The sequence below is a fragment of the Pelmatolapia mariae genome, linkage group LG6, assembly GCF_036321145.2.
Source record: "Pelmatolapia mariae isolate MD_Pm_ZW linkage group LG6, Pm_UMD_F_2, whole genome shotgun sequence".
Classification (NCBI taxonomy): Eukaryota; Metazoa; Chordata; class Actinopteri; order Cichliformes; family Cichlidae; genus Pelmatolapia; species Pelmatolapia mariae.
Genome location: NC_086232.1, coordinates 38,361,628 through 38,388,106, shown reverse-complemented (window position 1 = coordinate 38,388,106; position 26,479 = coordinate 38,361,628). Strand labels below are relative to the sequence as shown.

The window sequence follows — 26,479 nt, the reverse complement described above, 5'->3', positions numbered from 1 at the left end:
CCCTTTCTCTTCGTGCTTTTATTCATTTCTCTGTTTATGTTTGATTCTCTGGCCTGTTTGCACATTTGCGCCAATTAGATTTTTTCCCCTTTTTCTAGTGAACAGAAAAATACATGCCCAAACTATAGAATTGTGGATGCTCCGTTGCTTATCAGAAACCCATCCTGCGGGGAGTTTGATGTTAAACAGATTTGTGCACGGGGACAGAGCTGTTCCTCGGCGTGACCAACTCTTTTAAGGCATTCATTAGAGTCCGGCTTCCTTTCAACGCGATTCGCCACACAGCTTACCCGGCTTATACCCTCACCCATAGACAGTTACAGATGAGGCACATGTGAAAAAATATATTGCGCTGAACACATCTCCTACAAAGTGTCTGAGCATGGAGAAGGGGGTAGTCAGCTGCCACTTGAAAGAGCAGAGAAAGACTTGGTACAGTACAAGCTGGTGGCACGCATACGCACTAACGCGGAGACACCCGGTGCGTCAATCATTCAGCAGGAGTGTGTGTGGTGACAGCTGGTTATAGCTCGACTAGGTGTGTCTATCAGTGATTCAAGTATAGGGACTTACAAAGCTAAAGATGAATGTGACTGTATATCTTTCTTGTTTAATGATAATTTAGACTCTTTGTGTCTCCGCGCTGTCTGGAGAGAACAGACCCGAAGCGAGAAACTCGTAAACCTTCCCGGGGTTTTATAGCAACGGGGGAAGCAATTTCAGTATGCTCTTTTTTTAGTTTATTTTCTACTCTGTCCATTGTAGATGCGTAGTCGTTACTCTGAAAAGTGGTGAAAGTGAACCCCCACAGGGCGGGGTTTTTTTACCCCCCCCCCCCCCCCCCCCCCCCACCCCACACACACACACACACACACACTTTATCCCTTTCCTCCCTCTTGCGCCTCCCCTTTCCTCTCTTTTCGGAGTTTGAGTGGCTACCAGCCAGCTTTTGATTTAAGGATCGTTTGTCTTTCCTGGGATGTGAAAAAAGGGTCGTGGCTGATCTACAACTAGTTCGTTTGAGGCGGTTATTTTGGGCAACTCTGTGTGCAGAGGCACCTCAAATAGAGAGAGGGAGCGAAAGAGAGCGCACGGCGCACAGACCAGAGGCAGGGAGGAGAGAGAGAAAGGCGCACAGATTTCAGTGGAACTCCGCTGGTTCCCCCGCACACTGGATGCGCGCAACAGATCTGTATGACAACGGAGAACAGACAGAAACACATTTGGATGGTTTTATGGAAATTAGAGCAACTTAATCAAGCTTACATTTAACAATCGGGTGTTTTTCCCCTTGCCCAGTGGAGAAAGCAATGCAGCTACTGAATCAGCGAGCTCAGCATTTAATAAGTTGAAACTGGAACAGATCTCCACTGCATTTTGCAGTAATTTTTTTGGACTTATTTCGGAGTTCAGCAAAATACAAAGGAGACCAAAATGAAGGGGCTCCTTCTACCAAGAATGTGGAAAGTTCTGGCGGTTTTGGCACTGGCGACGCAGCACATCACTGGCAAGACACTGAAATATCAGATTTATGAGGAGCAGAAGGTTGGCACTGTCATTGCCCGCTTGAAAGAAGACGTCGCGGATGTCCTGGCTAAACTTCCAAGCTCGGTGCCGCTCCGCTTTAGAGCTATGCAACGAGGAAGCTCGTCTTTCTTCAATGTGCGCGAGCAGGACGGAGAAATCAGCATCAAGACCAAAATTGATCGCGAGAAACTCTGCGAAAAGAATCTGAATTGCTCCATTCAGTTCGATGTGCTAACACTCCCCACTGAGCACCTCCAGCTGTTTCTCATCGAGGTGGAGGTGTTGGACATTAACGACAACGCACCTCAGTTCGCTCGCGCCGTCATCCCAATTGAGATTTCCGAGAGCGCGGCCGTGGGAGCGCGCATTCCCCTGGACAGCGCCACAGACCCCGATGTCGGGGAGAATTCACTGTACTCGTATGCCTTAGAACCAAACAACTTCTTTAAGCTTGACATTCAGTCTAGGACTGATGGGGTTAAATATGCTGAGCTGGTGGTGCTAAGGGAGCTCGATCGGGAGGAGCGCTCTGGTTACGAACTTCAATACACGGCCTCTGACAGGGGCGTTCCCCCGAGAACGGGTTCGACCCTCCTTAAAATCAGTGTTACTGACTCAAACGATAACAGTCCAGTTTTTGAAAAGTCGTCATATGTCATCAATCTGCCAGAAAATTCACCTGTTGGCACTCTGCTCATTGACTTAAACGCAACGGACGCGGATGAGGGCACAAACGCCAAAATAGTCTACTCATTTAGCAGTCATGTCTCTCCGAAAATAATGGAGACATTCAAAATTAACCCCGACAGCGGTCACCTGACTCTCATCAGGCGCGTGGATCACGAGACTGCTAATTCTTATGATATCGATGTGCAAGCACAGGACATGGGTCCAAACTCCATGCCCGCTCACTGCAAGATCCTGGTCAAAGTGGTAGACGTCAACGACAACAAACCTGACATCAGCATCACTCTCATGTCTTCCCAGGGGAATGGAGATGCAGCTTATGTATCTGAAGCTTCGCCTTTGGACACATTTGTTGCTTTGGTCAGGGTAGAGGACTTGGACTCTGGACTGAATGGGGAGGTGGAGTGCAAGCTTCATGGTCAAGGCTACTTCAAATTGCAGAAAACATATGAGAACAACTACATGATTTTGACCAATGTGTCTCTAGACAGAGAGAAGAGGTCAGAGTTCAGCCTGACTGTGGTGGCAGAGGATCGAGGGACTCCAAGTCTTTCTACTGTCAAACATTTCACTGTGCATGTAACTGATGAAAATGACAACCCACCACGTTTTGAGAAGGGGCAATATGAGATCTTTAAATCAGAGAACAATGCCCCTGGAGCATATCTGACGTCCATCTTGGCCACTGACCCTGACCTGGATTCTAATGGGCAGGTGAGCTACTCCATCTTGGAGAACTCTGTTCACGGCAGTTCTATCTCCACCTATGTCACCATTGACCCCTCTAATGGCGCTATCTATGCACTGCGCACATTTGATCGAGAGGATGTTAGCCGTATAGCCTTTATTGTGCAAGCAAAGGATGCAGGAAAACCAGCACTGCTCAGCAATGCCACAGTTATTCTGAACATTCTGGATGAAAATGACAACCCTCCAGTCATTGTGGTCCCTCAGCTGTGGAACTTCACTGCAGATGTGCCTGCTTCAAAGTTTACAGAGGCTGGACACTTAATAACTGTGGTTAGGGCAACTGATAGAGATACAGGAGTCAATGCTGAGCTCATTTGCTCTATAGTCAGTGGCAACGAAGAAGGATTCTTCTTCATTGAGCCAAGAACATGTGAGATTCATGCCAACGCTAGTCTGGATAACTTCCCCCATGACCATGCAGAGCTGACTGTTGTGGTCAGAGATCAAGGAAGTGAGAGTCTCAGTGCTAAGGCCGTTCTGAAAATCACTCTCCATGAGACCATTGAGAACCACGGGTCAGTAACGGACCAAGGAGAGCCTTCACTTGATGTATCTCTGATTATCATCATCTCCTTGGGAGCCATCTGCGTCGCACTCATGTTTATCATGGTGGTGTTTGCTTCTCGCTGTAACCGGGAGAAAAAGGACACCAGGCACTCCTATAACTGCCGGGTAGCAGAATCCACCCACCAGCACCACCCAAAGAAGCCCTCACGCCAAATCCACAAAGGTGATATAACCTTGGTCCCCACAGTGAACGGCACTCTCCCAATCAGAGCCCACCACCGCTCCCCTTCAGCCACACCTCCCATGGAACGAGCCCAGATAGGGAGCAGGCAGAACCACCACAGTCGCCAATCCCTGAACAGCCTAGTGACCATTTCGTCCAATCATATTCCAGAGAGCTTTGCCCTGGAACTGGCACACACAACTCCACCAGTTGAGGTAAGTGCACACACACACACACACACACACACACACACACACACACACACACACACACACACACACACACACACACACACACACGTACACACACACACAGAAACAAATTACTTTCAGATATTTCAAATGTGATCCCTCAGCCCCTTTCCAAATTTTCTTTCTCAGTGTTTCTCTCTCTCTCAAGCACGAACACACACACACACACACACACACACACACACACACACCAGCATTCTCATCCTCACACAGCTGTCCCTGTTTGAGCAAATTAACTCATCATTTCCATGTGTGACAGTGACTTAATCAACACTGCCCTGTAGTTCAAACTGATTCTCATTAAAAACTGTTGATGATTATAGACGTGTCTTTGTCTTTACCTTGTTTACACCCTGTCACCATTACCTCCATCATGACCATGACTCACCCCCCCAGTGATATGTCTACATATTCATCTAGACTCACCCTCAACCCCCCCTTTTTGTTTTAACATCATCCATTTTGTCTCATCCATTTTTAGCAGCCCCTCCATCATCCATTTTGTGTTTACTCATCCATTATTTTGTCTTCTGTGTTGTCTGTCTCTCTTTTCCCCTTCCTCAATTCTCCATCTGTTATTCATCCCCCCTTTCTGTTTCTTTTTGTTTGTTTTATTTTGTTTGTTTTGTCATTTTTTTTTGGATGTAGCAAGTCTCACAGCTTCTGTCCATGCTCCATCAGGGCCAGTACCAGCCCAGACCCAGTTTCCGTGGCAACAAATACTCGCGCAGCTACAGGTAATTTACCCCCCAGCCACCCCTTCCCCCCCAAAAAGATTATCTTTTGTTTACTTTTTAAACCTCGTTTTTCATTGTGTCTGACATTTGTCAACAACCTGTTGTGCAGGTTTCTCTGTCAGTTGATCAGTTACATGTAGGTCATGATTTTATGGTGTCCAAATGTTTTTGTTTTTTTTTTCATATTCCAATTGTCATACCAATGTCTTCTGTTCTAAGTGTGAAACCCTTAGATGTCTGAATATCACAAAAATTTCTTTGTGCTAAAAGGAGCTCAGGTTATAAAGTCTGCATCCATCACTGCTTTCATCATAATATCTGATTATGATCTTTGGATGATATATTTATTGATACCCTAGTGGCTGCTATGATTTATTTATGGATGCAATTTACCTGCGTGTAGAATTAATGGGTCAAGGCTTGTCACAAGTTTTGACAGATTCCAGAAACAGCCCTAAGTTTGATATAATTTGCTTGTCACTAATCTTCTCTAAGGACAGATTGATTTGTTTAACCTGCAAAACAGAATGTGCCACCTGTGTTTGTCCAAAGTGTAAAATTCTACTACTTACTTTCAGACTATACTTATATGTGTTCATAGTCTTTTTTTAATGGCTTCTCACAGGTATGCGTTACAAGACATGGACAAGTTCAGCCTGAAGGACAGTGGCCGTGGGGACAGCGAGGCGGGGGACAGTGATTGTGACATGGGACGGGAATCCCCCGTGGACAGATTGCTGCTGGGGGAGGGCTTTTCTGACCTGATGCACCTTGAAATGCACCATCGACTCCACCCAGGTGAGATTTTGGTGATGCAACCCACCTCTTCAGCCTATGTCCCTGTGTAAAATGACACCTTTTCCTGTTTTGCGTCACCTTCATAACAGCATGACTAGGCGCCAGTCAGCTGACTTACATACCCAACACCTTCTATTGCAGCTACTCACACTCAAATATTTCTTCACCATCCAGAGCATAATTGCACCTCAGTTTTATTGTACTTTGCAGAAGTTGTCAGTTGTAGGTTTCTGATTAATTTTGCGTCTTGCTTCACTTTGAGTGTTGAAATGGCCATTTTCCACTCATGATCTTAGAAATAAGAGATTTCTTTCTCAGTTCAAATTGAAAATAAGCTACAATTGAAACAAGCTGTCTTCCTGCGGACTGCACCTAGGCACCCAGTGTACTGCCTCCCTGACAAATTTCAGCACCATGGACAGCACCAGGCCTAAGCCCATTATTTGTCTGTACACCTGCCTTTACAGCCACTCCATTCACCCTGTTTCCAACACAATCCCTATTGTACTCAGCCCCATTCTTCCACACAGCCCTCATTTCCACGCTCGTTATCACACTGAGAGAGGTTACAGTGTGTCTGGCTGTTACTGTGTGTGTGGTTGTGTGTGTGCGTTATCTGCCCCTAAGATAGAGTCGTGTCTGTAAAATCCTCCCTGGAGCGGAGATGAGTCGCCTGTCACTCATCGGTATGCGTCTCAGAGTGCTGTTTTTTTCCCTCCTTCTTTTTCTTTTCTTTCTCTTTTTTTCCCCCTGGTGAGTGACAGTGGTGCGCTTTCATGTCTGAACTGAGGAGAATTCATAGTAATTGCTTTTAGAATTATGTTATTCTCTCTCTTACTGACTCCATCCTTCTTTTGCTTTCTCCTTCGTGAGATCCTGAGGATCTCTCACCCTCTCTCTCTTTTGCTCCCTCATTTTGTTAATGTATTACAATCTTTACAGAGATGGATAACGCGAGTATTGGTGGATGTGGACAGTCCTGCTGTATCTTATTTTTGTTCTCCCTTTGAAAATGACTTGGAGGTGTTGGAACCCTTCTCCCCCCTTTCTCTTCTGCTATCTTTTATGCTAATATAAAAGAAAAAGGAGGGGAAGACGATAATGGGCTGAGAGGGAGGATTACCACTGTTTCTCTTCAGTAGATTTAATTTGTTTAGATTTTTCTATTTAGATGGGCAAATGTGCTTTTTCATGCTGGATAGGATAAAAGAACAAACAAGCAAATCCCTGCCTCAGTCTTGTAGTTGGAAGGTGTGGACATACTTGGAAGTGCAGCCAAATATTACATTAATAGCTGCCTATGATGCCATTTGGGTGGGATCTGACACTTGTCTATTTGTTTATTTAAATCCTGTCATAGTCTTCATACCTGGCACTACCTGGAACTCTAAACAGGAATATGAAGAGACTGAGAGAAAAATAAATAAATAAAAAACTTACAAAGCAGAGCTGTGATTTTGATTTTAATGAAAGACTGAAGTGGTGCACCATGAAATATTAATTAGGTATTGTACATGGATCATTCTAATAGAATAAGGCATGGCTCGTCAGACTCAACAGCATCCCTGCTCCTTAAAGAAATCAGCACCTTGTCCTCCTGCTGAACTGTGTATCACTTCAAATATAACACTTTCACCCCTCTTTACTTCAGCCTTAGGCTTCATGGCTTGTATTATTCAGGGGTGTTGACATTTTCTGTACCAATTGACAAACATAAAAAAACAAACAAAAAATGGTTTTGTCTGAGGATTTTTAAACATATGATTTGTTTGAATTGTTTTGCAGACTTTTTGTTGTTACTTTGCCTGATGCATGACGAATGTCATAAAGATTTTTGTAGTTGAACTGTCTCTTGACTCAGTGTCCTTTTTTTGGTTTTGTTTTCTGCTTTAGCTATGAGACTGTGCACGGATGAATGTCGTGTCCTGGGACACTCTGACCAGTGCTGGATGCCTCCTCTCTCCTCCCCCGCTTCCTCTGCTGACTACCGCAACAACATGTACATCCCTGGGGAGGAGTCCTCCCAGCAGCCTCAGCTCGATGATGACCAGTCCTCCGTTGACTCGGAGCGCCGCAAGAGCTTCTCTACTTTTGGCAAAGAATCTGGGAATGAAGAGGAAGGAGCTGGAGGTGTTGTCTCTGGAGCAGGAGGTGATGTGTGTGCAGCTGGAGGAGGGGCTGGCTCCCTCCTCACAGAGATGAACTCTGTGTTTCAGCGACTCCTACCCCCTAATATGGACTCTTATGTCGAATGCACTGAAACAAGCCCAACCTCATCGTCATCAACCACTGAGAGAGGAAATGGACGAAGTGGCAACATTGTTGGTAACCACAGTAACAACGCTGTTCCCCAGGACAACCGGAGAGGGTTGCTGCCAGGTGGTAAAGGTCCCAGTTACCCCCCAGGGGTGGCTGCATGGGCAGCCAATACTCACTATCTAAACCCAGGAAGTGGGTCTGGAAATGGGACTAACCATGTTTCCTCCTCCCCTTCTTCTTCTACTTCTTCCTCATCCTCACCCTCAACTTCGACTCCCACCTCCACCAGTGGCCAGCCTCCACACTTAAAGTGGCTGCCAGCAATGGAGGAAATTCCAGAGAATTATGAGGAAGATGACTTTGATGGTGTTTTCCATCAGGGTCACCAGAGTGGCAAGCGTAGCGAGAACCGCCACGAGGCTGGCATGGATGCAAGCGAGCTGGTCCAAGAGATCAACAAACTGCTGCAGGATGTCAGGCAAAACTAGAGAAAAAGAGAAGGCATAGCATTGTTTCACTGTGTGATATGAAGAAATATTTCACCACATTATGGTAAATGCTTGTTCCTTGTGCCAACAAAAAAAACCGAAGAAAAAAAACGTTCACATTCACTGTAATGCTCGTCTTGTTTATTTTAACAGATTTTCTCCTTACCTTTCAGTGCTGAGAGAAAGGTAAAAAAACAGCACTGAAGTTGTGATCTGGGTGACTTAAAAGCATCAAAGCGAGCGCTGAAAGAACAGATTGCTCAAAGTTGCTTGAATGAGTGATTTCAAAAGGAAATCCACCGACAAAAACTGTACCCTTTCTTCATTTGTAATGTTTACAGCAGCGTGAAGAGACTCCACAGGGAGAAAGCAACAGTTGTGTGATCTAATTTCTGCTCTTACAGTGTACAATATTGTACAGTGTCTGTGGAAAACGGCAAACCCACTTGAATATTGTGCTATGTCTCCTGTTTTGTTATTATGGAATGTAACTGTACAATTTGATCTTTGTATTTTAAAAATACTCTTTTTTACTTCTATATATTTATATGTGTCCATGTATGTTTGTACAGAAAAAGAAAACGAAATGTCTATTTTTTATATTTGTCACTGCATGTCTTGATATCACTCAATGTGTCTCTTTTCCTCTGCCCTGTTTATTTTCTAAACGACTGTATTTAATTTTGTTATTGAATGTGTGTGTGCATATTGAAAATAGTCACATTCCAATACAGTTCCATGTTGGAAGTGAGTTTTGTATGGTAACATTGTGACCAGTGGACGATGAATAAAGTGGAGGGATTCATAAAAGTGTTTGAAAATTATTCTCGGTGCCTGAGGTTTTCAGTAATTACTTTTATTTACATTTATTCTTTCATTTCATTTCTCTTTTGAATTCCTCACTGAGTACTTACATTTGCCCCATCTGTCTCTTACCTCCCCCTAATGCTCAGCATTGGAATTGCAGCACCCTGTGCGCACAGAGCCAAAATCTCATGTATGCTGTCTAGGCAACCTTCCCCAGGCCCCATTATATAATGATTCACATGCATGACTCTACTCATAAACATGCCATTAGTGGTGAATTTATTCCCAGATGATCTGTTTAGATTTAAATGCATTTAGGCATTAATTTACTTTCAGATTAGGGGTTCTCTTTCTCACTGTCTCTCATCTGTGAAAGCATAATGCTTCTGGTAAATATGCTTAGCAAATGAACAGCATCTGATAATAGCTGCACATGACGAGAAATTAAAATCATGGTATTGTACAACTCTGCCATATGGACTCATAACACAATTAGGAGAAAGTATGAAGTGAGCTTTTGCCCTCCCCTCACTTCCTCTGCTTGTGATTGGGAGAGCTTATCTTTGGTTGATACACTCATGAGCAAGAACACACAAATTAAAAACACACACACACCCAGGAGAAAATAAGTTTAATTTAAAAGCGCAAAAAATCAAACAACCTAGGCTAAATGAAGCAATTAACCTCATGAAACAGAGTTTTAACAAGGTAAAGGTTAGAATTTGCATACAGACACATACACACACACAGCCATAAGGCAGACACAAGTAACATCTACACACCTGCAAAACAAGATTGCGAACACAGACACACATAAAAACAGGAGAATGGCTAAAGCATGTACACATGAAAACACCTAATAATGAAGTCATTTGTCTTCATCATTAAAAGACTCCAAGCGTCAATTACAACAAGCACTGGATGTGTGTGTGTGAGCAAGGGAAACTAAAGCATGCTTGTAATAAATTTAGGTTAGCTTACTGAAAGCTAATCCAGATTCATGTATCTGTAACAGTATTTGGATGGCAGGCCTATCCACCATATATCCTACTAGCCATCAGCTCAATTGTTTTAAACTAATGTCACTGAAGATTTTGGCTTGATGCCATTCACATGTTTATATGATAAGTATCCTACAAGACTTCAGTCAGCCGCCAACTGGGTTAATTTAACATAAGTAGCTTTGAGACAACACAAGCCTACTAAAGAACTCTAATTAACCTGTTATATCTTGTAAAGATAGCAAGATAGTCATGCTGTGCAAGGTTACTGGCACTGGATGTATCCTTATATTTTGCACAAAACTATGGATAAGGTATCAACCTTCTGTAGCAATAGGTACCTGACTACCACAATAAAAGGTACATTTAAAATGGACTATTTCATGATGTAGAAACAGGATTTCACTATGTTGTATATGTCATTTCAAAATTAGCCCAAGATTGGCAATACATGATGAATGATCATCAGCAACAAGAAATTTCTTTGGCAAAGGGTAATGGTGTGTGTAATGAAAGAAAAAAGAAAAAAAAACACAGGGTGAAAGATCCAGTCATAATCATTTATTACCACTCACATAATTAATTTTACACAAAAACAACAGTGGCACTGATACTGACTTTGAAATTGACTTGAAATATAAGCTCCCACTTGTTATTGTTGTAGTAAATCCACCCATTAAATTGTTTTGTCAGTACTACTCGCCTTTCGCTCACTCTCATTCTGAAACCCAGTGTCTTCCATCTTCCTCCACCCTCGTATGCATATACCTCCATATCTCGCTCTCATCTTCCGGCTATTTCTGTCTGTTCATCTGTCTGTTGAAGACTCACATGCACACACACCCATAAATATTCCCTTTCACACATAAGAAGTCACACACACAACTAAATCCCAGCAGTACTTCTCAGCTCATATCACAGCCCCCACCCCCAAGTCCCCACAGACATTAGAATTTTTAATGCTCTTCACTGATTCATCTCATCCTGTCACTGACTGATTCCTCCCTAATCACAATTTTTGCTAATTGTTTTTTTTCACATCACTTTGACACAAATACAATTCTGCTTACCTTATTTTAGATGAACCATGAAAATCTTGAGAAACCACAACCACATCTCATTTTGCCTGTAAAATGTATTTAGTGATTGCCGTTACAACAGGAAATTAAGAAGGTGAGAGCTAGTGTAATGTGAGGTTATTGGGCCTTCTGACACGAAATCAGTTTTTATCTAAAGTCAGAAACTCCACAGTGACCCTCTGCGCACATATGCTGCACTAGTGTCAGGGAAACAGGATATTGGCAAGCCTGTAATATAAACACTGTAAACAAGTCACAGTGATAAAACTGCCATGATGGAATGCTTTATATGTTGCACTTCCCATAGTATAGGCTACAACACATAATTGCAAGTTAGTAAGTGTGATATATAACATGGCCACCGTACCCAAATGTCTTAATAAGAAATTCCTTAAGTAATAAAATGTGAGTCTTGAGAGACTCAGATCAGAGCAAGAGCCTCTGTTTTCTTTGTGATGCTTGGATTCAATGCCAACTTTTCAACTAAGAATATTTAAGGGAAAATGACTTTTTTTCTCATCAGTAAAAAATTAGGTTATGGTTACTTAAGTGAGACTTGCTGTATTACTAGTACACTGACTGGCAAAATAGGTATTATTTGGGTTTTTTACAGGTATTTCTTTTCTTTATACTTATTTTTGTTACTTATTATTTTGACTTAAAAAAAATCTTAATATCATCTTGTCACATCGTTATCTGCTAGAAATAACTTGATAGAAACTGGAAGGGAACGCTCCTTGATGAAGCAACTAACCTCAAAAGATTCTAAGCATAAAAACAACAATGCAATTATTTGAATTTTTTGTCTTATATTTGTTTCGATTAGTTGATTCTCAAAATTTATGACCTTTGACTCCTATCAAAAAAGCAACCACTGTTTGGGATGCTTCATTACTTCTTAGCTGTGTGCAGTTGTTGTAAGTTGTAAGTAACTTACAGTAACCTTGACTTTACCTCTGCTCTTTATGAGGTGTTATAGGTGTACCTCATAAACAAATATATAACTGACACAAGTTAATTTTTTTCTGTATATATAAATAGCTAAATGTAATATTTTCATTGAAATAAAACATTTTGGAAAACTGTTGGATAGGACCATATTTTTGTAATAATCATCTGCATAAAATGAAGATTGTGTGCGCTGAATAAATCCTAGTCTGTTAAGAAGCCATTATAAAGAATGTGTCCAGCAGATGGCACTGTGGGACCTATCTTCTCACAAAAAGAGATACATTTTCACAGCACCACTCAAGACCTCAAGATTCTGCCACACATTCAACAAGGCCTGCTGGAGAGCTGTAGAGAGAGAAAAAGTGCTAAGGCTCAGTCATTTTGTCACTCTAATTGCATATTGGTTTATGTATCTACAGTTTCTGTCCCTCTTTATCTTATGCAGGCTCGACTTAGTGAATGTTATTTTTTTTTAGAGAGAGACAACGATGCACTGGCTCCTATCATTGTGGAAATAAATGTGTGTGTAAATGAGTGCTGGTTTATATGCCTGTTTTAAGCGAGTGGGCGTGTTAGTGGGTTTCTTTGCATGTGTGTGTGTGTCTGTGTTTTTTGGGGATGGGGGTGTTTACTGCACTCTCAGTCTCTAATAGATATCCCCATCCAGGCTGCCATTTAGAACTGGAGAGCAGCCAGCTGTATGTGCTCCTCTACTGACACTCTCTCCCTTCTCTCTCTCTCTCTCCTTTGCTCTCTCTCTCCCTCTGTGTACAATTGGATTAGTGTAGAGTGATAGACACTAAAGACAGAATCTCACTGCTGCACTCGGTTGCATATACACACATATGTACACACACACACAACAGATGACTGCTGCAAAGGTTGACGAATAATACTAAAATACAAGGTATAAACACATATGTATGCTCCCTTGTGCTTACACACACACACACACACACACAAAAGAGAGATGAATTACTGAATGGATGGAATCTGACGTAACCCATAGTGGAAGTAGGTAGGTCATATGGGGGAGACAGGTCATGAGGGAAATAACACTGAAGTTCTCGGTCTCTCTCTGTCCTTAGAATTATAATTGCTACTGAATATCCTAAAAAAATATAAACTATGAAAAATATGAAAATATGTGTTTTGTGAAATTATTATATTACTGTGATATTGTACATTGTTTTGAAATTATAATAATGTTACAATAAAGGTCTGACTATATACAGTGAAGCATGACTATAAGGAATGAATGTCAAACATATTAAATGAAACACTGAAAATATAGAATCGTAGAAATAGGAAAATAGAAAAAATAAAGTAAATAAGAAAAAAGTTGTACAAACAAAAGCCAAAATACTATACTATGTACAAATGGTTGCTATATACAGTAAAATACTAAAATAATAAAATCCCTTTTTTATATACATAAAGTGCTGAAATCATAATATATACATGTATTTTTAAAATGTTTATCACTTGTGTCTGACTGCTGTTGAGATGAAGGACCTACTTCAGCAGTAGACCTACAGCCACGGTGTAGCACTGCATGCTGTTGTAGGACACAGCTGGTCCTATTTACCAGTCTATTAAGATGCTTGCTGTCCCACTCCGTGCTGCCACCTTCCCAGTAGACAACAGCATGATGACGCAACACCGAGAAGGCCTACCTGGAGGAGATTAGGAACCTGGAGAACTGGTGCCAGGAGAACAACCTCCTCCTAAAGACTAAGGAGGACTTCAGTACAAAGCAGGAGGAATTACAAGCCCGTGATCATCAGTGGCGCACCAGTGGAGAGAGTGGACAGCTTCCGATACCTGGGTGTCCACATCACTCAGGACCTGTCATGCTCATGTCACATCAACACCCTGGTCAAGAAAGCCCTCCAGCATCTCTTCTTCCTCACCTCAGAAGACTTAGAGACTTCAGTCTGCCACTGAGGGTGCTTAAGAACTTCTACTCCTGCACCATTGAGAGCATCCTGACGGGAAACATCTGCACCTGGTTTGGGAACAGCACCAAGTAGGACAGACAAGATCTGCAAAAAGTGGCGCGCTCGGCCAAATGCATCATTCACTCTAATCTTCCTGACCTGCTGTCTGTCTACACTAAGCGGTGCATGACCTGTTACTGTTTTTATTTTTATGCAAATTCAAGTGTGCCAGGACTCGTGGATGATTGGTTACTGGGAGACCCGTGCCAGCCCTCTTTTATGCAGATTGAAGTGTGCCAGACCACGCGGACGATTGGCTGATTGGAGATCCCATGACACTCCAAGAAGAAAAGACTGGATGATTGCGTGCACCTGTGGGTATAAAAGGCTGGAGGTCCTTCACTCAGTGGCTGCTGCTTAGGACTGAACATGCAGTTTGCCCTTCGTGCCTCCCTCTGTGAACTTTGTTGAACTTATTCATAATGCTCAACTTTGCGTGTTATCCTCGATGCATGCTCGAACTTAGCCTGATTTGAATTTTGTGACGCTAGCTTGCCTTAGTTATCCCTTAGCGTTTACGTTTGCTTGTGTTATTGCTTTACATGTGTTAATTGGTTTCCCAGTGGTCTGTTGAACAGCCCTATCGGTTTTCTGTTTAAAGTTGCAATAAAACCTTCTATTTTACTCAGTTTTCGTGTGGGGGCTTGTGTATGTTACTCCCCTCCTGTCGCCTAGCAGAGGTGGTCGTAACAGACCAAAGCCAGGAAGATCATGATCGACCTCTTCCACCCTAACAATGGACTCTTCTCACTGTTGAGGTCTGGGAAGTGCTTACGCTCCCTTAAGACCAAAACAGAGAAAATAAGGAGGAGCTTCTTCCCCCAGGCAATTAGGGTCCTGAACCAGGTGTAGGACATGACTGGACTCTCATACATCACGGCACCGCATGCACTCTGTTTATCTGCATACTTCTTATAATTTCTTTCTTAAATTGTTTGTTTACACATTCTATTTTTTCTTTACAATTTACCTTTAACTCTTAGTTTAGTCTTTACTTCTTAGGTTAAATTCTTAATTTATTGTTTACATCTGTTAGACCTTTTTTTTTTATTTGACTGCAAATTAATTTTACTGTAAATTTCTAAATTTTAATTTATAAATTTTAGAAATCTTGTCAATTTCTGTAGTGTAGTTTAATGGTCAGCCATTGCACAGCAATAAGCATTTCACTGCATGTCGTACTGTGTATGATTATGTGTGTGACAAATAAAATTTGAATTTAAGATAGCAGAAGCCATCATAGTGTCATAAAAGGTCCTTAGTAGTGTTCTGCACATCCCAAAAGACCTCAGCCTTTCCAGCTGATGAAGTTGACTTTGATCCTTCTTAAACAGAACACGAGTGTTATGTGACCAGTCTAGTTTATTGTTAAGGTGAGCACCTAATTTGTACCACCTCAATGTCCAAAATGTTGAGGTTATAGGTGGTGCTTTCCTCTGGAAGTCAATCAGCATCTCTTTCGTCTTACTGGTTTTGATGCGCAGGTGGTTTTCATACCAGATGATGAAGTCGGTGATGACCTTCCTATACTCAAGATCGGTTCCCTCAGATACACATCCAATGATGGCTGTATCATCTGAGGACTTCCGGAGGTGGCAATTTGTGATGTTGTATCTGAAGTCAAAAGTGTAGAAGGTAAAAAGGAAAGAGTCTGTCCCCTGAGGGACCCCCGTGCTGCATAGCGCTACCTCAGGAAAACAGTGCTGAAGCCTCATGAACTGTAGTCTGCTGGTGAGGTAGTTGATTGTCCACGCATTTTGGTGACGGTTGATGCCAGCTCATTCCAGCTTCTCCATCAGCAGTGCTGGCTGAATTGTATTGAAGACACTGGAGAAGTCAAAAAACATGACTCTCATAGTGCTTCCAGTACTCTCCAGGTGTGGCCGTGATCTGAGCAGGAGGCAGATGACTGGATCATCCACCCCAAACAGGACGGTAAGCGAACTACCGGGGTTCGACAGTGCGCTCACCAGAGCTCATATTGAATATTGAAACCCAAAATGACATCAAAACTTACAGGTTTTGTTCCAGAAAACAGGAAAAAATGCATGTAATGACTTATCTGCATAAAATGTGCATACATCAAAAGCAACACTAAAAGTCTCAGTATTTCTTACAGAATTGTGGTCATAACTGCAACCTGTGGAGGGAAATGGAGGTATGGTCATAGCACCAAGGCTTATAATAAACAATATACTAGCAAAGTAACAGTAACAAGTTCAACATTTAGATATATTTATACGTTAATTATATACATCTCTCACAAGCAGCATAGGCTGCTGTCTTCCTCCTCCCATTAATTACACATGTTAAAATAAGGAACCCTTTGACACTGAAGATATTTTTCAGTGTTCATCTGAATTGAGGAAGCAAATGATCCTTTACTAGAGTTTTGAGTCAACATTCTCATTATGAACTTTTACAGGCAGCTTATAAAATTTGCAGAGAGGTCTCTATGAAAAAAGCCATTGATGCACTACTCCTAGAGATTTGATCTCATTTAGAAATTTACCATTTTCTTTTCAGCCAAAAGAAAGAGTTCATTTTTTGTTTAAGCAAACACAGAGCTGACCAGCTGGTCACCAACAGGCTGGTTGTGTGTTAATGTAAGAGAACAAGAGGGAGAACGCTGTAGACAGGTCCACGACTTACTTATTTGAAATAGTTAGAAGAGAGAAATGAATAGATATGTGGTGCTATTTTTTTTTCATGACACTTTCTTCTTCTTCTTCTTCACCACAGTAGATCATCTGCCTCCATCTCACCCTCGCTTACCCACATAGCAGACAGGTCTGGCCCGGATCTGGTGTTAAGCCGGCACTGCTGGCTGACTTCTGGCACGGTAAGTGGTATGTCATCCAGATATGGGCCAGGCCTGGCGTAGATGGCACTGTTTATATGATGGCATGCCGCATCTGGCCCGATTGTGGTTTGGTTTATCTGGCCAAGGCTCATAGAAAACAGGTCTGGCCCGGATCCAGCATCAAGCTGGCACTTCTGACTGACTGATGTCATGGCAGGGTGTATGTCAACCAGATGTGGGCCAGGTCTGGCAATGATGGCACTATTTATGTTCCTATTTTCCTATTTTACTTAGAAGAGCCAAATGCCATGTTGCAATACTATACTGCTATGGTAGCCAACGTTTCAAATGCAGGTTTGACAGTTGTGAGTGTACACTTTATCCAAAACCTAGTGAGGGTTTACTTACGTTTACCACCGGGTGGCTGTAGCTCAGGCGGTAGAGCAGATCATCTAATGATCGGAAGGTTAGTGGTTCGATCCCTGTCTCCTCCAGGCTGCATGTCAAGAGTGTGAATGTGTATGAATGTAGTTAGTAAGCACTCAGTTTAGAGAAAGTGTGTGACTGGGTGAATGTGGCATGTTGTATAGAGCACTTTGAGTAATCTGGGAGAGTAGGAAAGTGCTATGTAAGAATCAGTCAATTCACTGTCTGAACAGAGTTTTGTCATGTTTCTTTTGCGCTATCATGTTCCGGTGCATGTTGTTATTACATGGCTTGATTAAGGTACACATTAGGCTGACATCTGGGGCCAGAGCTGAAACTGTTCTGGGCCAGCAGTGTGTCTGCAACTGGCCCGTGGCTGCACACAACTTACACATGGCCCAAAAAGAATGACGGCCCTTTGGTGGTCCAGATCTGGTTTGCCAGAGGTAATCCACACATGGGCCAGCACAGGACCACCAGTGTGTCTGCAACTGGCCTTGTGCTGGCCCATGTGTGGGCCACCTCTGGCAACCCAGATATGGGCCACCAAAGGGCTGTCATTCTTTGTGGTATGTGGGCCATGTGTAAGCACATTGTGCGGGCCAGATCTGGGCCATACCAATTTTGCTATGTGGGTACATGCTCTTCTGTCACACAAACCCTCTGCATGCCCTTCATTACATCCATGAATCTTCCCTGTGGTATTCCTCCTGCCTGGCAGCTCCATTTTTAATATCTTTTGTCCAACAAATTCACTATTCCCTCTCTACACATGTCCAAACCACTTCAGCCTTGCCGCTCTAACTTTGGAGACCCGTGGGTGGATGGATAAGACTTGTTTACTAATGACCAAAAAGTAAACCTCATGGTGATACTATAAGGGACTCACCAAAGTCATAGAATTTATTATGTGTGAATTATAAATTTAATTACCTGGGACAAAATTCAGTAGCAAATTAAATATTTCAGCCAGCATCAAAGTGGTTAATTGATACGTTGGCCAACAGCATCCCAAGAGCTATGCTACTATCAAGTAGTGATGGGTCGGTCGCGAACGAAATGGCTCTTAGAGCCGGATCTTTGACATGAACGACGCGAGCCGGCTCCTTATCGCGAGCCGTGGGGTTTTCTTTTTCTTTCTCTCACCCTCTCTCTCGCACTTTTTTTTCCGCTTCACTCCGCACGCGAGCCTTGTGCTGTGCGCTGGGCAGAGGGGGGAGGGGCGGTAGTTACAGTCGCAGTAGCACAGGAACAGAGCAGTAGGGAGAGAGGGAGAAAGAGAGCCAGGGACAACAACGTCACATTAAAAAGGTATAGTAATCATCCACAACTATTTTCAGTTGCAGATGATAAAGGATTCAGAAAGTTTATTCATGCAGGCCCATATGACAGAGAATATGCATCTTCTTTTTCATATTTTAATTTATATTTAATTGTGTTGTGGTTTGCAGTGTTTTGTGTTGTTTCACTTCAAATTTGTTTAAAAGGAAAAAGCTGAAAATTTAAATAGTTAAAAGTTGAACAATGACTAGTTGGTTTTTGTATTATATGATTTTTTTATTACATTTTATGTGGAGTGAATAAATAAAAGTATATTTACGGTGGCCCCTAGAGACAAAGCAGCACGTACAAACTCCAAAACACGTAAAAACTCAGAAGCACGTAAAAACTCCAAAACACATAAAAACTCAGGCTACGTCCACACGTACCCGGGTATTTTTGAAAACGGAGATTTTTCTATGCGTTTGCACCTTTCGTCCACACGTAAACGGCGTTTTCGGTCACTGAAAACGGAGATTTCTAAAAATGCCTGTCAGGGTGGATATTTTCGAAAACTCCGTTTTTGCATTTACGCGTGGACGAGGAAAACGGAGAAAACGCAGCGTCAAAGATGTGCGCCTTTTTTGACGTCACACTGTGCGCCACGTTTTGTTTCGGTGAAATGAATTTCTACAATACTGTTACTGTTAATTGTACTCTCTGCAGTGTTTAAATGCTTACATATACACACACAGTTACTGTCCCTCCACACATACGACTCGGTTCTGCTTCTACGCCCCATTTTTGTTTACTATTTCCCACCGAGGCTTCTAGACTTCTGATTGGCCAACATTTCTACACGTTTAGGAATATATCGGCACCTGTTGCTTTGGCATGCTCCTAGCAGCGTTTTCCTTCATTTCTGCATTTACATGTGGACGGGATTATTTTTTAAAACGAAAACGGAAAATCTCTGTTTTCAAAAATACCCGTGTACGTGTGGACGTAGCCTCAGAAGCACGAAAAAATTCCAAAACATGTACAAAAGACAACAGAAGTGCTCCAGAACGCTAGGCGCAGTGTTGAGCTTTTGTTACCTAGAGGCTACACAAGCCAGCAAGTACCAACGACTGGTGTGTAGTAAAAGGTGAATGAACTTTTTTTTAAAATTATTTGAATATATATGAGTGCTTGTGTATAAGTACACAAACAATACACATATGTTTTCAATTGTGTAATTTAAGTGATCTAGGTAGCTCTGTTTGGGAAGTTCAGTTAACGCTAGAAATGTGTTTGAGTTTGTACGTGCTTTTTGGAGTTTGTACGTGTCTCTAGGGGCCACTGTATATATTTATATATAAACATATATAAATAAAACCACTTTTTTTTACATTAGTAATTCCTTTTGTGCATAATTTTATATTATCGTAATAATAAATTAATTAAAGCAACAAAACAACCTGAAGAGCCGGTTTGGAGCCGAAAGAGCCGGCTCTTTTTAGTGAGCCGAGCCGAAAGAGCCGGTTCTCTAAAAAGAGCCGGAAATCCCATCACTACTATCAAGGAGTAGTGCTATGAATAGCACACCACAGAAGCAATTCATCTTTACATAACATCCATTTTTACAGTTGTTTTAGTTTCCTCACAAATGTACACATAAACTAGTGTGATTGTTATTAGCATGTAGTAATTAAACCATCCGGATAACAAAGTAGCTTGCTCAGTCTCAGGGTGAAATGACAACAGTTTGCCTCTTAGTGTTTGTATGTGTGTAGGTGTGCGTGTGTGTGTGAGTGTGTCTGAAAGAGTAAAGTGATACCAGAGGCCATTTATCCAGAGAACACCGCTACCCTCAGTCTGCTTTTACTGTTTCATTCTTATGAAGAAATCAAATCGTGGTCTCTGTGTGCACATGTCTGTGTTCCAAAGATTTAAACAACCTTAGTACAATGCTTTTCTCTTGCCTATTCGAGGATCCTTCATGTTCAACTACAGCTACAGCATGATGTCACTTATTCCACAAGTAAACAAGTGAAGCTATTTTGGACAAGATTTGAGTCGTACAAAGATAACAGCTACTGAGTCTGCTGTTTTTACCAGATACAGCTCATGTCAAACATGCTAGCTTGTGACTGTTGAATTATTTAAACCTGCAGAAAATTCAATGCCATATTTTGAACATGAATAGTGATATTGTGTATGAAATAGTGAGAAAACATAGCGCACATAAACGTTTAAGGTGTTACCAGTGAAATACAAAAAAAGCTGTTTGGAGACTCAAACAAAAAACTGAAAGAAAGTATTCCTGTAGTAGGTATAAAATATTTAAAATGCCGCCTTTGTATGTGACATAGTTATTGTTATAACCACAAATAGATTAAAAGCCAATGTACCACATGTAACTACTCTGCAGTGAACTATTTATGGTCATTTGATACTTTAACATGTTTTAATTACCATATTACAATGGTTTTGTTCTATACATATAACTACAGTCTACACATTTAAAGAATACAGCAATATTAAACCAAAAAAACTCAATATGAAAGATAACTTTTATTTGTTAAAGAGAGTGAAAGGATACTGAGAGTACTTGTGGCACAAGGAGCACACCTGAGAAACCAAGCTTTGTCAAAATGATGTGTGGCAACAGACGTGTGCATTAAACACATCTGTTGCATACATGACAACTTATTTTTCCAGCTCAAGCAAACAAACTAGAATCCAATGCATCCTGTGACATTATGTCCAATGCATACATGTATTATTACCTATTAGTCACATGCACGTGGGCACACAATTTAAATCACTAGAACAGCTCCACCACTAATAGTAGGTGTATAAGTGCAATGGATGAAAGGCATTAGCCTGCAAAGAGACAAACACCAACAGTTTAAATGATGTAACCAAATGCTAATGTATGCAGATAAAAATGGATGTGCAGTGGATCAGTTTTCTGTTAATAAGCAATTATTTCTAGATGCTCATCAGAGGTTAAAAATACACTACCACAAAGTATATATTTTTTCAGGAATTAGGAATCAAGTAACATGCTGTAAGCCAGTAATTTTGCGACGTATGATATTTGTAAAAACAAACACTTTATCAGCATTTATCAGCTTTACTTTTTAAATATAAAACATGCAATTGTAGTAGAAAATGGCACAGAATAGACACTTGCTGGCAGGTGAAAACTGACATCTGTATCATTACCGTTCACAAAAAACAAAATTAAACAGTGATCCAGTGTAGGCCAACAAGTAATGTGAAAAGTGGACCTATATTCACCAAATTGTTAAAAAAAAAAACAAAACATAATTCCCAATGAAAGGATCGTGATTTTCTGTAAACATGCACTTGGTTGCCATGCTCATCGTCAGTGTTCTGTCTGCAATGTTCCTGTAAATATGTATAATGTAGATTTATTTTTATATTCACATGTTTAATTTTGTGACTAAATTAGAAGGAAGAAATTGACCTTTTATATTGTTTCATGAAAGTGTACTTGACGTGTTATAATATTGCTATATTCATCCATTCCTTTTCTTCCAACTATCAGGGTTGTGGAGCCTATCCCAACTGTCATAGGGCAAGAGGTGGAATATTCTATGGACAGGCTGCCAGTCTATAACAGGGCTAACGCAGAGAGAAAGGCAACCAGTCGACTAGCACCTACAGCCAATTTAGAATCACCAATTAACCTAACATGCATGTTTTTAAACTGTGCAAGACAGAGTACTCAGAAAAAATCCACACAAATACAGGAAGAGCATTCAAAGGCCTCAGCCAGCCAAACCCAGAACCTTCTTGCTGTGATGCGACCAACACACCACCATATTCATTTCCAGAATATTTAATACAAAGGTTACATTGCTGATGGGTGCAGCTGAAGGGTGAAGCTGATGACTTACTCTCACCAAGTTTTGGAAAATAACAAAAGTTATTCTCGTTTCTCTCCCCACAGTCCCTCCATCTCCTTTTCCGTTTCCCTCTTTGTCAACTCCTTTCTGTCACAGATATTTCCTAAAAGTACATGTCAGAAATGGAGGGAGAAGATGAAGAGGTGGTAATGGTGGCAGGTGTTATGTTTGAAGATGTGTGTGTGTGTATACGTGTGTGTAAGCGTGTGTGTGTGTATGTGCACATTCGTGCCTGTCAAAGGTACAGGTGCTCTTGCAGTGTCAGAGAAAACGGCAGGCTCAATCTGGGGTCGGCTGATTGGCCAATTAGGGACTGTTTCCATGTGACATGCGGCAGTCAATTTACACTCCTTTTTTCACTGTCTGCCCCCCTCTCTCTCTTTCACTCTCATCCTTAAGTGGCTCCGTCTTTACCACTATCCTATCTGTCTCTTCCAGTATCTCATCCACTTTTTCTTCCTACCATTCAATTTGTTCCCTCTCCTTCACTTACCTATAGTCTACTTTGCTTTCCTTCCCAACATGTGCCTCACAGTCTCATATCCCTCATAGAACTCCCTGTCGCTCTTTTGTCATTTCCAGTACACCTCTTTCTACCATTTTCATTGTCCGTCCTCACCACACACATCAGAATATACACTCCTCTAATCCAGATATGACAATTTTACTAATGGAACTAACAAGTCATTATCTAAACTACCAAAAGACCACACTTGTATCAAATAAAAATGTGCTTCTGACAATTAAAATGAGTCAGAATGTTAAAAAAGAAGTTAACAATTGAACAGATTTTCCATGGAGGTATAAACTTCAATTCAATTCAATTTTATTTATATAGCGCCAAATCACAACAAAAGTCACCTCAAGGCGCTTTATATTGTACAGTAGATCGCACAATATTAAATACAGAGAAAAACCCAACAATCATATCATATGACCCCCTATGAGCAAGCACTTTGGCGACAGTGGGAAGGAAAAACTCCCTTTTAACAGGAAGAAACCTCCGGCAGAACCAGGCTCAGGGAGGGGCGGCCATCTGCTGCGACCGGTTGGGGTGAAAGAAGGAAAACAGGATAAAGACATGCTGTGGAAGAGAGACAGAGATTAATAACAGATATGATTCGATGCAGAGAGGTCTATTAACACATAGTGAGCGAGAAGGTGACTGGAAAGGAAAAACTCGATGCATCATGGGAATCCCCGGCAGCCTACGTCTATTGCAGCATAACTAAGGGAGGATTCAGGGTCACCTGGTCCAGCCCTAACTATATGCTTTAGCAAAAAGGAAAGTTTTAAGCCTAATCTTGAAAATAGAGATAGTGTCTGTCTCCCGAATCCAAACTGGAAGCTGGTTCCACAGAAGAGGGGCCTGAAAACTGAAGGCTCTCCCTCCCATTCTACTTTTAAATACCCTAGGGACAACAAGTAGGCCTGCAGAGCGAGAGCGAAGTGCTCTAATAGGGTGATATGGTACTACAAGGTCATTAAGATAAGATGGGGCCTGATTATTTAAGACCTTGTAAGTGAGGAGCAGGATTTTGAATTCAATTCTGGATTTAACAGGAAGCCAATGAAGGGAAGCCAAAACAGGAGAAATATGCTCTCTCTTACATAGAAACAACATAGAACATAACAACATAGAAAGTTCAATTATCCTTTTGAAGCTAACTGTCATAAAAACCAACTAAACCCACGCTATGTGTTCCTACTTATGTTTTACAGTTGGAGAAGAGTTGTGTGTTGAGGTCTGGTGGATTTAGGGGAAAAATGTATGTGGCAGAGGGAAAGACCAAAAAAGAAAAAAAAACTATATTAAGTTAAGTTGAGGACTAGTCTGCAAAGATTGGTGAATACAGGCTGGAAATGATTATATCAAGAATGGCTGTTCATATTTTTGAATTTATCTAACAGAATTTAACCATATGTCATGTCATGTCCCTCTGTCCTCGCTGGCCTGATCGGCCATTTTTGTTTTGTTTTCCCTCCACCTCGAGCTCTCTGTCTCTCGCTCCTCTGAGTGTGTGTGTAGTGTTCTTGTTTTTGTGCAGTGTCGGGACCTTGATGAAGTTCCTGCACTTGAGCCACACATGCCTATGGACAACCTCTCCTGTTCCACCACATCCTTAAAGGTCCTCTATTTGACTGAAATGAGGTGATTGTGTATGTCATTTGAGAACAGTGAAATCGTTGATATGTTTTAGAAGACAGTTTCTGATGATCTGAGTGTTGTGAAATGACATGTTATCCTGCTGGAAACAACAATCACGGGATGGGTATGCTGTCATAAATGAATAGCTACAGTGTTTAAATAACGCTCAATCTAAACTAGGGGCCCAAAGTGTCCCAAGAAAATATTGCTGAGCCTGAATTGTAGATACGATTTTATTCATGCCAACTTGTGATCCTACCATCCAAATGTCACAGAAGAAATCAAACCAGGTGATGTTTTTCCAGTTTTCTACTGTCCAATTTTGGTAAACCTGTGTAAACTGTAGCCTCATGTTCCTGTTGTTAGCTGAGAGAAGTGCCACGTGATGTGGACTTCTGCTGCTCATCTGCTTCGAGGTTCAATCTGCTGTGCATTCAGAGATGCTACTTGAGTGTCTGCTGCCTTCCTATCATCTTAAAGGCGTTTGGCCATTCTGAAGTATTTCTGAAATATTCAGACCAGCCCATCTGACACCATCTGGCATCATCAACCATGCTACGTTCTAAGTCACTTAAATCACCTTGATGGTTGGATTGAATTTCAACAGGTTATCTTCATCATGTCTACATGCCTAATTGCCTTGAGCTCTTGCCATGTGATTGGCTGATTACATATTTGTGTGAGGACTTCACATTCCACCACCAGATGACATGAGTACTTAAGTACTTACATCAGTGATGGTAAATAGATATTTTAACCCAAAAACCTATTGAGATTTGATTGTTTCAGAGAGAGAGTTATGGGGTTTTATTGTACCATACTTTCATTCCTTTACGTGTGCCCACAGCACAGGAGGAGAGAGAGCAACAGAGAGACACTGTGCTACAGTGAGAAGAGACGCTGACTGAAATTACTCCAAGCAGGATGCATGGAAAAGAAAAGAAAGGAAAAAAAACTAATATAACAGATCGGTGGATATTTCTCGCTTTTTCCTCACTGCTCTGAATAACTCTGTTACACTGTACTGCTACTGTGCTTGCTGCCTGTGCTGTCTTATCTCGTCATGCGCTATCAGTGTCCCTTTTGATGCGGCAACGTTTTCAGTCATGAATTTGCTTTTCACTGCATGAGAAAATGCACAAGTGGCATGAGAGCACATGGAAAGTGTGAATTGCCAAAAACTAACATCAGTATGTGAGGCTTGGCAGTCTTAAATAAACTGACCAGAAAATGCTATGTGACAAACAGTAAGGGACAGATATTCATTGTCAAGTAAAGTAATTTCTTTTTTGTTTCTTATGCATTGCACACTTGATCCATTGTGTATGTGATTCTTCTGCTCCAGTTTCTAGTAGGTGGGAATGACCACCTCCTTCACTTAGTAAAGATGAATGAATAGGACATCAGTGTACTGGTCAACCCCCAACCCATCCCATTAGAGAGAGATAAACATATTAATCCATTATTATATTTTTCAACCATTAATTCATTAAATTGCTAAAATGCATTTGTGTTTTTCTATGTTGGAAATGCCAAAGTGGACACACCACACTCATTAAGCCCAATTTAAGTGGTCAGTTGGAAAATTCATTTTACTTTAAAACCTAATTCATGTTTAAATACACATATAATTAAGTAACTGCAAGTTATACTGGCCAACTACAGTTAAACACTAAAAAATAAATCACAGAAATGTGTATTAAGAAATTACATACACAATGACAACTGTCTTTCAGTTATAGAGCACTGTACTACCAGGATTTGATTACAAAAGTAACACAAGGAAGAGAGACAGAGACAGTTTTGCTGAGTGCAACCACTGGGTCTCAAGCTGGGGTGAAGCAATTCCATCAGGT

At 41.4% G+C, this 26,479-nt stretch overlaps 1 protein-coding gene across 2 annotated transcripts; it reads left to right on the top strand.

Moving 5' to 3' along the window:
• The first annotated feature begins 973 nt into the window (after positions 1-973).
• Positions 974-9,023, top strand: pcdh18a (protocadherin 18a). Of its 2 annotated transcripts, none has more exons than XM_063476881.1 (4): positions 974-3,909; positions 4,627-4,682; positions 5,308-5,480; positions 7,374-9,023. In XM_063476881.1, exons 1-4 carry the CDS (start codon positions 1,435-1,437, stop codon positions 8,225-8,227), a joined length of 3,558 nt encoding a protein of 1,185 aa, XP_063332951.1. In that variant the 5' UTR covers positions 974-1,434; the 3' UTR covers positions 8,228-9,023. The 2 variants fall into 2 exon arrangements, with proteins under 2 accessions (XP_063332951.1, XP_063332950.1); XM_063476880.1 differs by having other exon boundaries at positions 4,594-4,682.
• Positions 9,024-26,479: the final 17,456 nt, after the last annotated feature.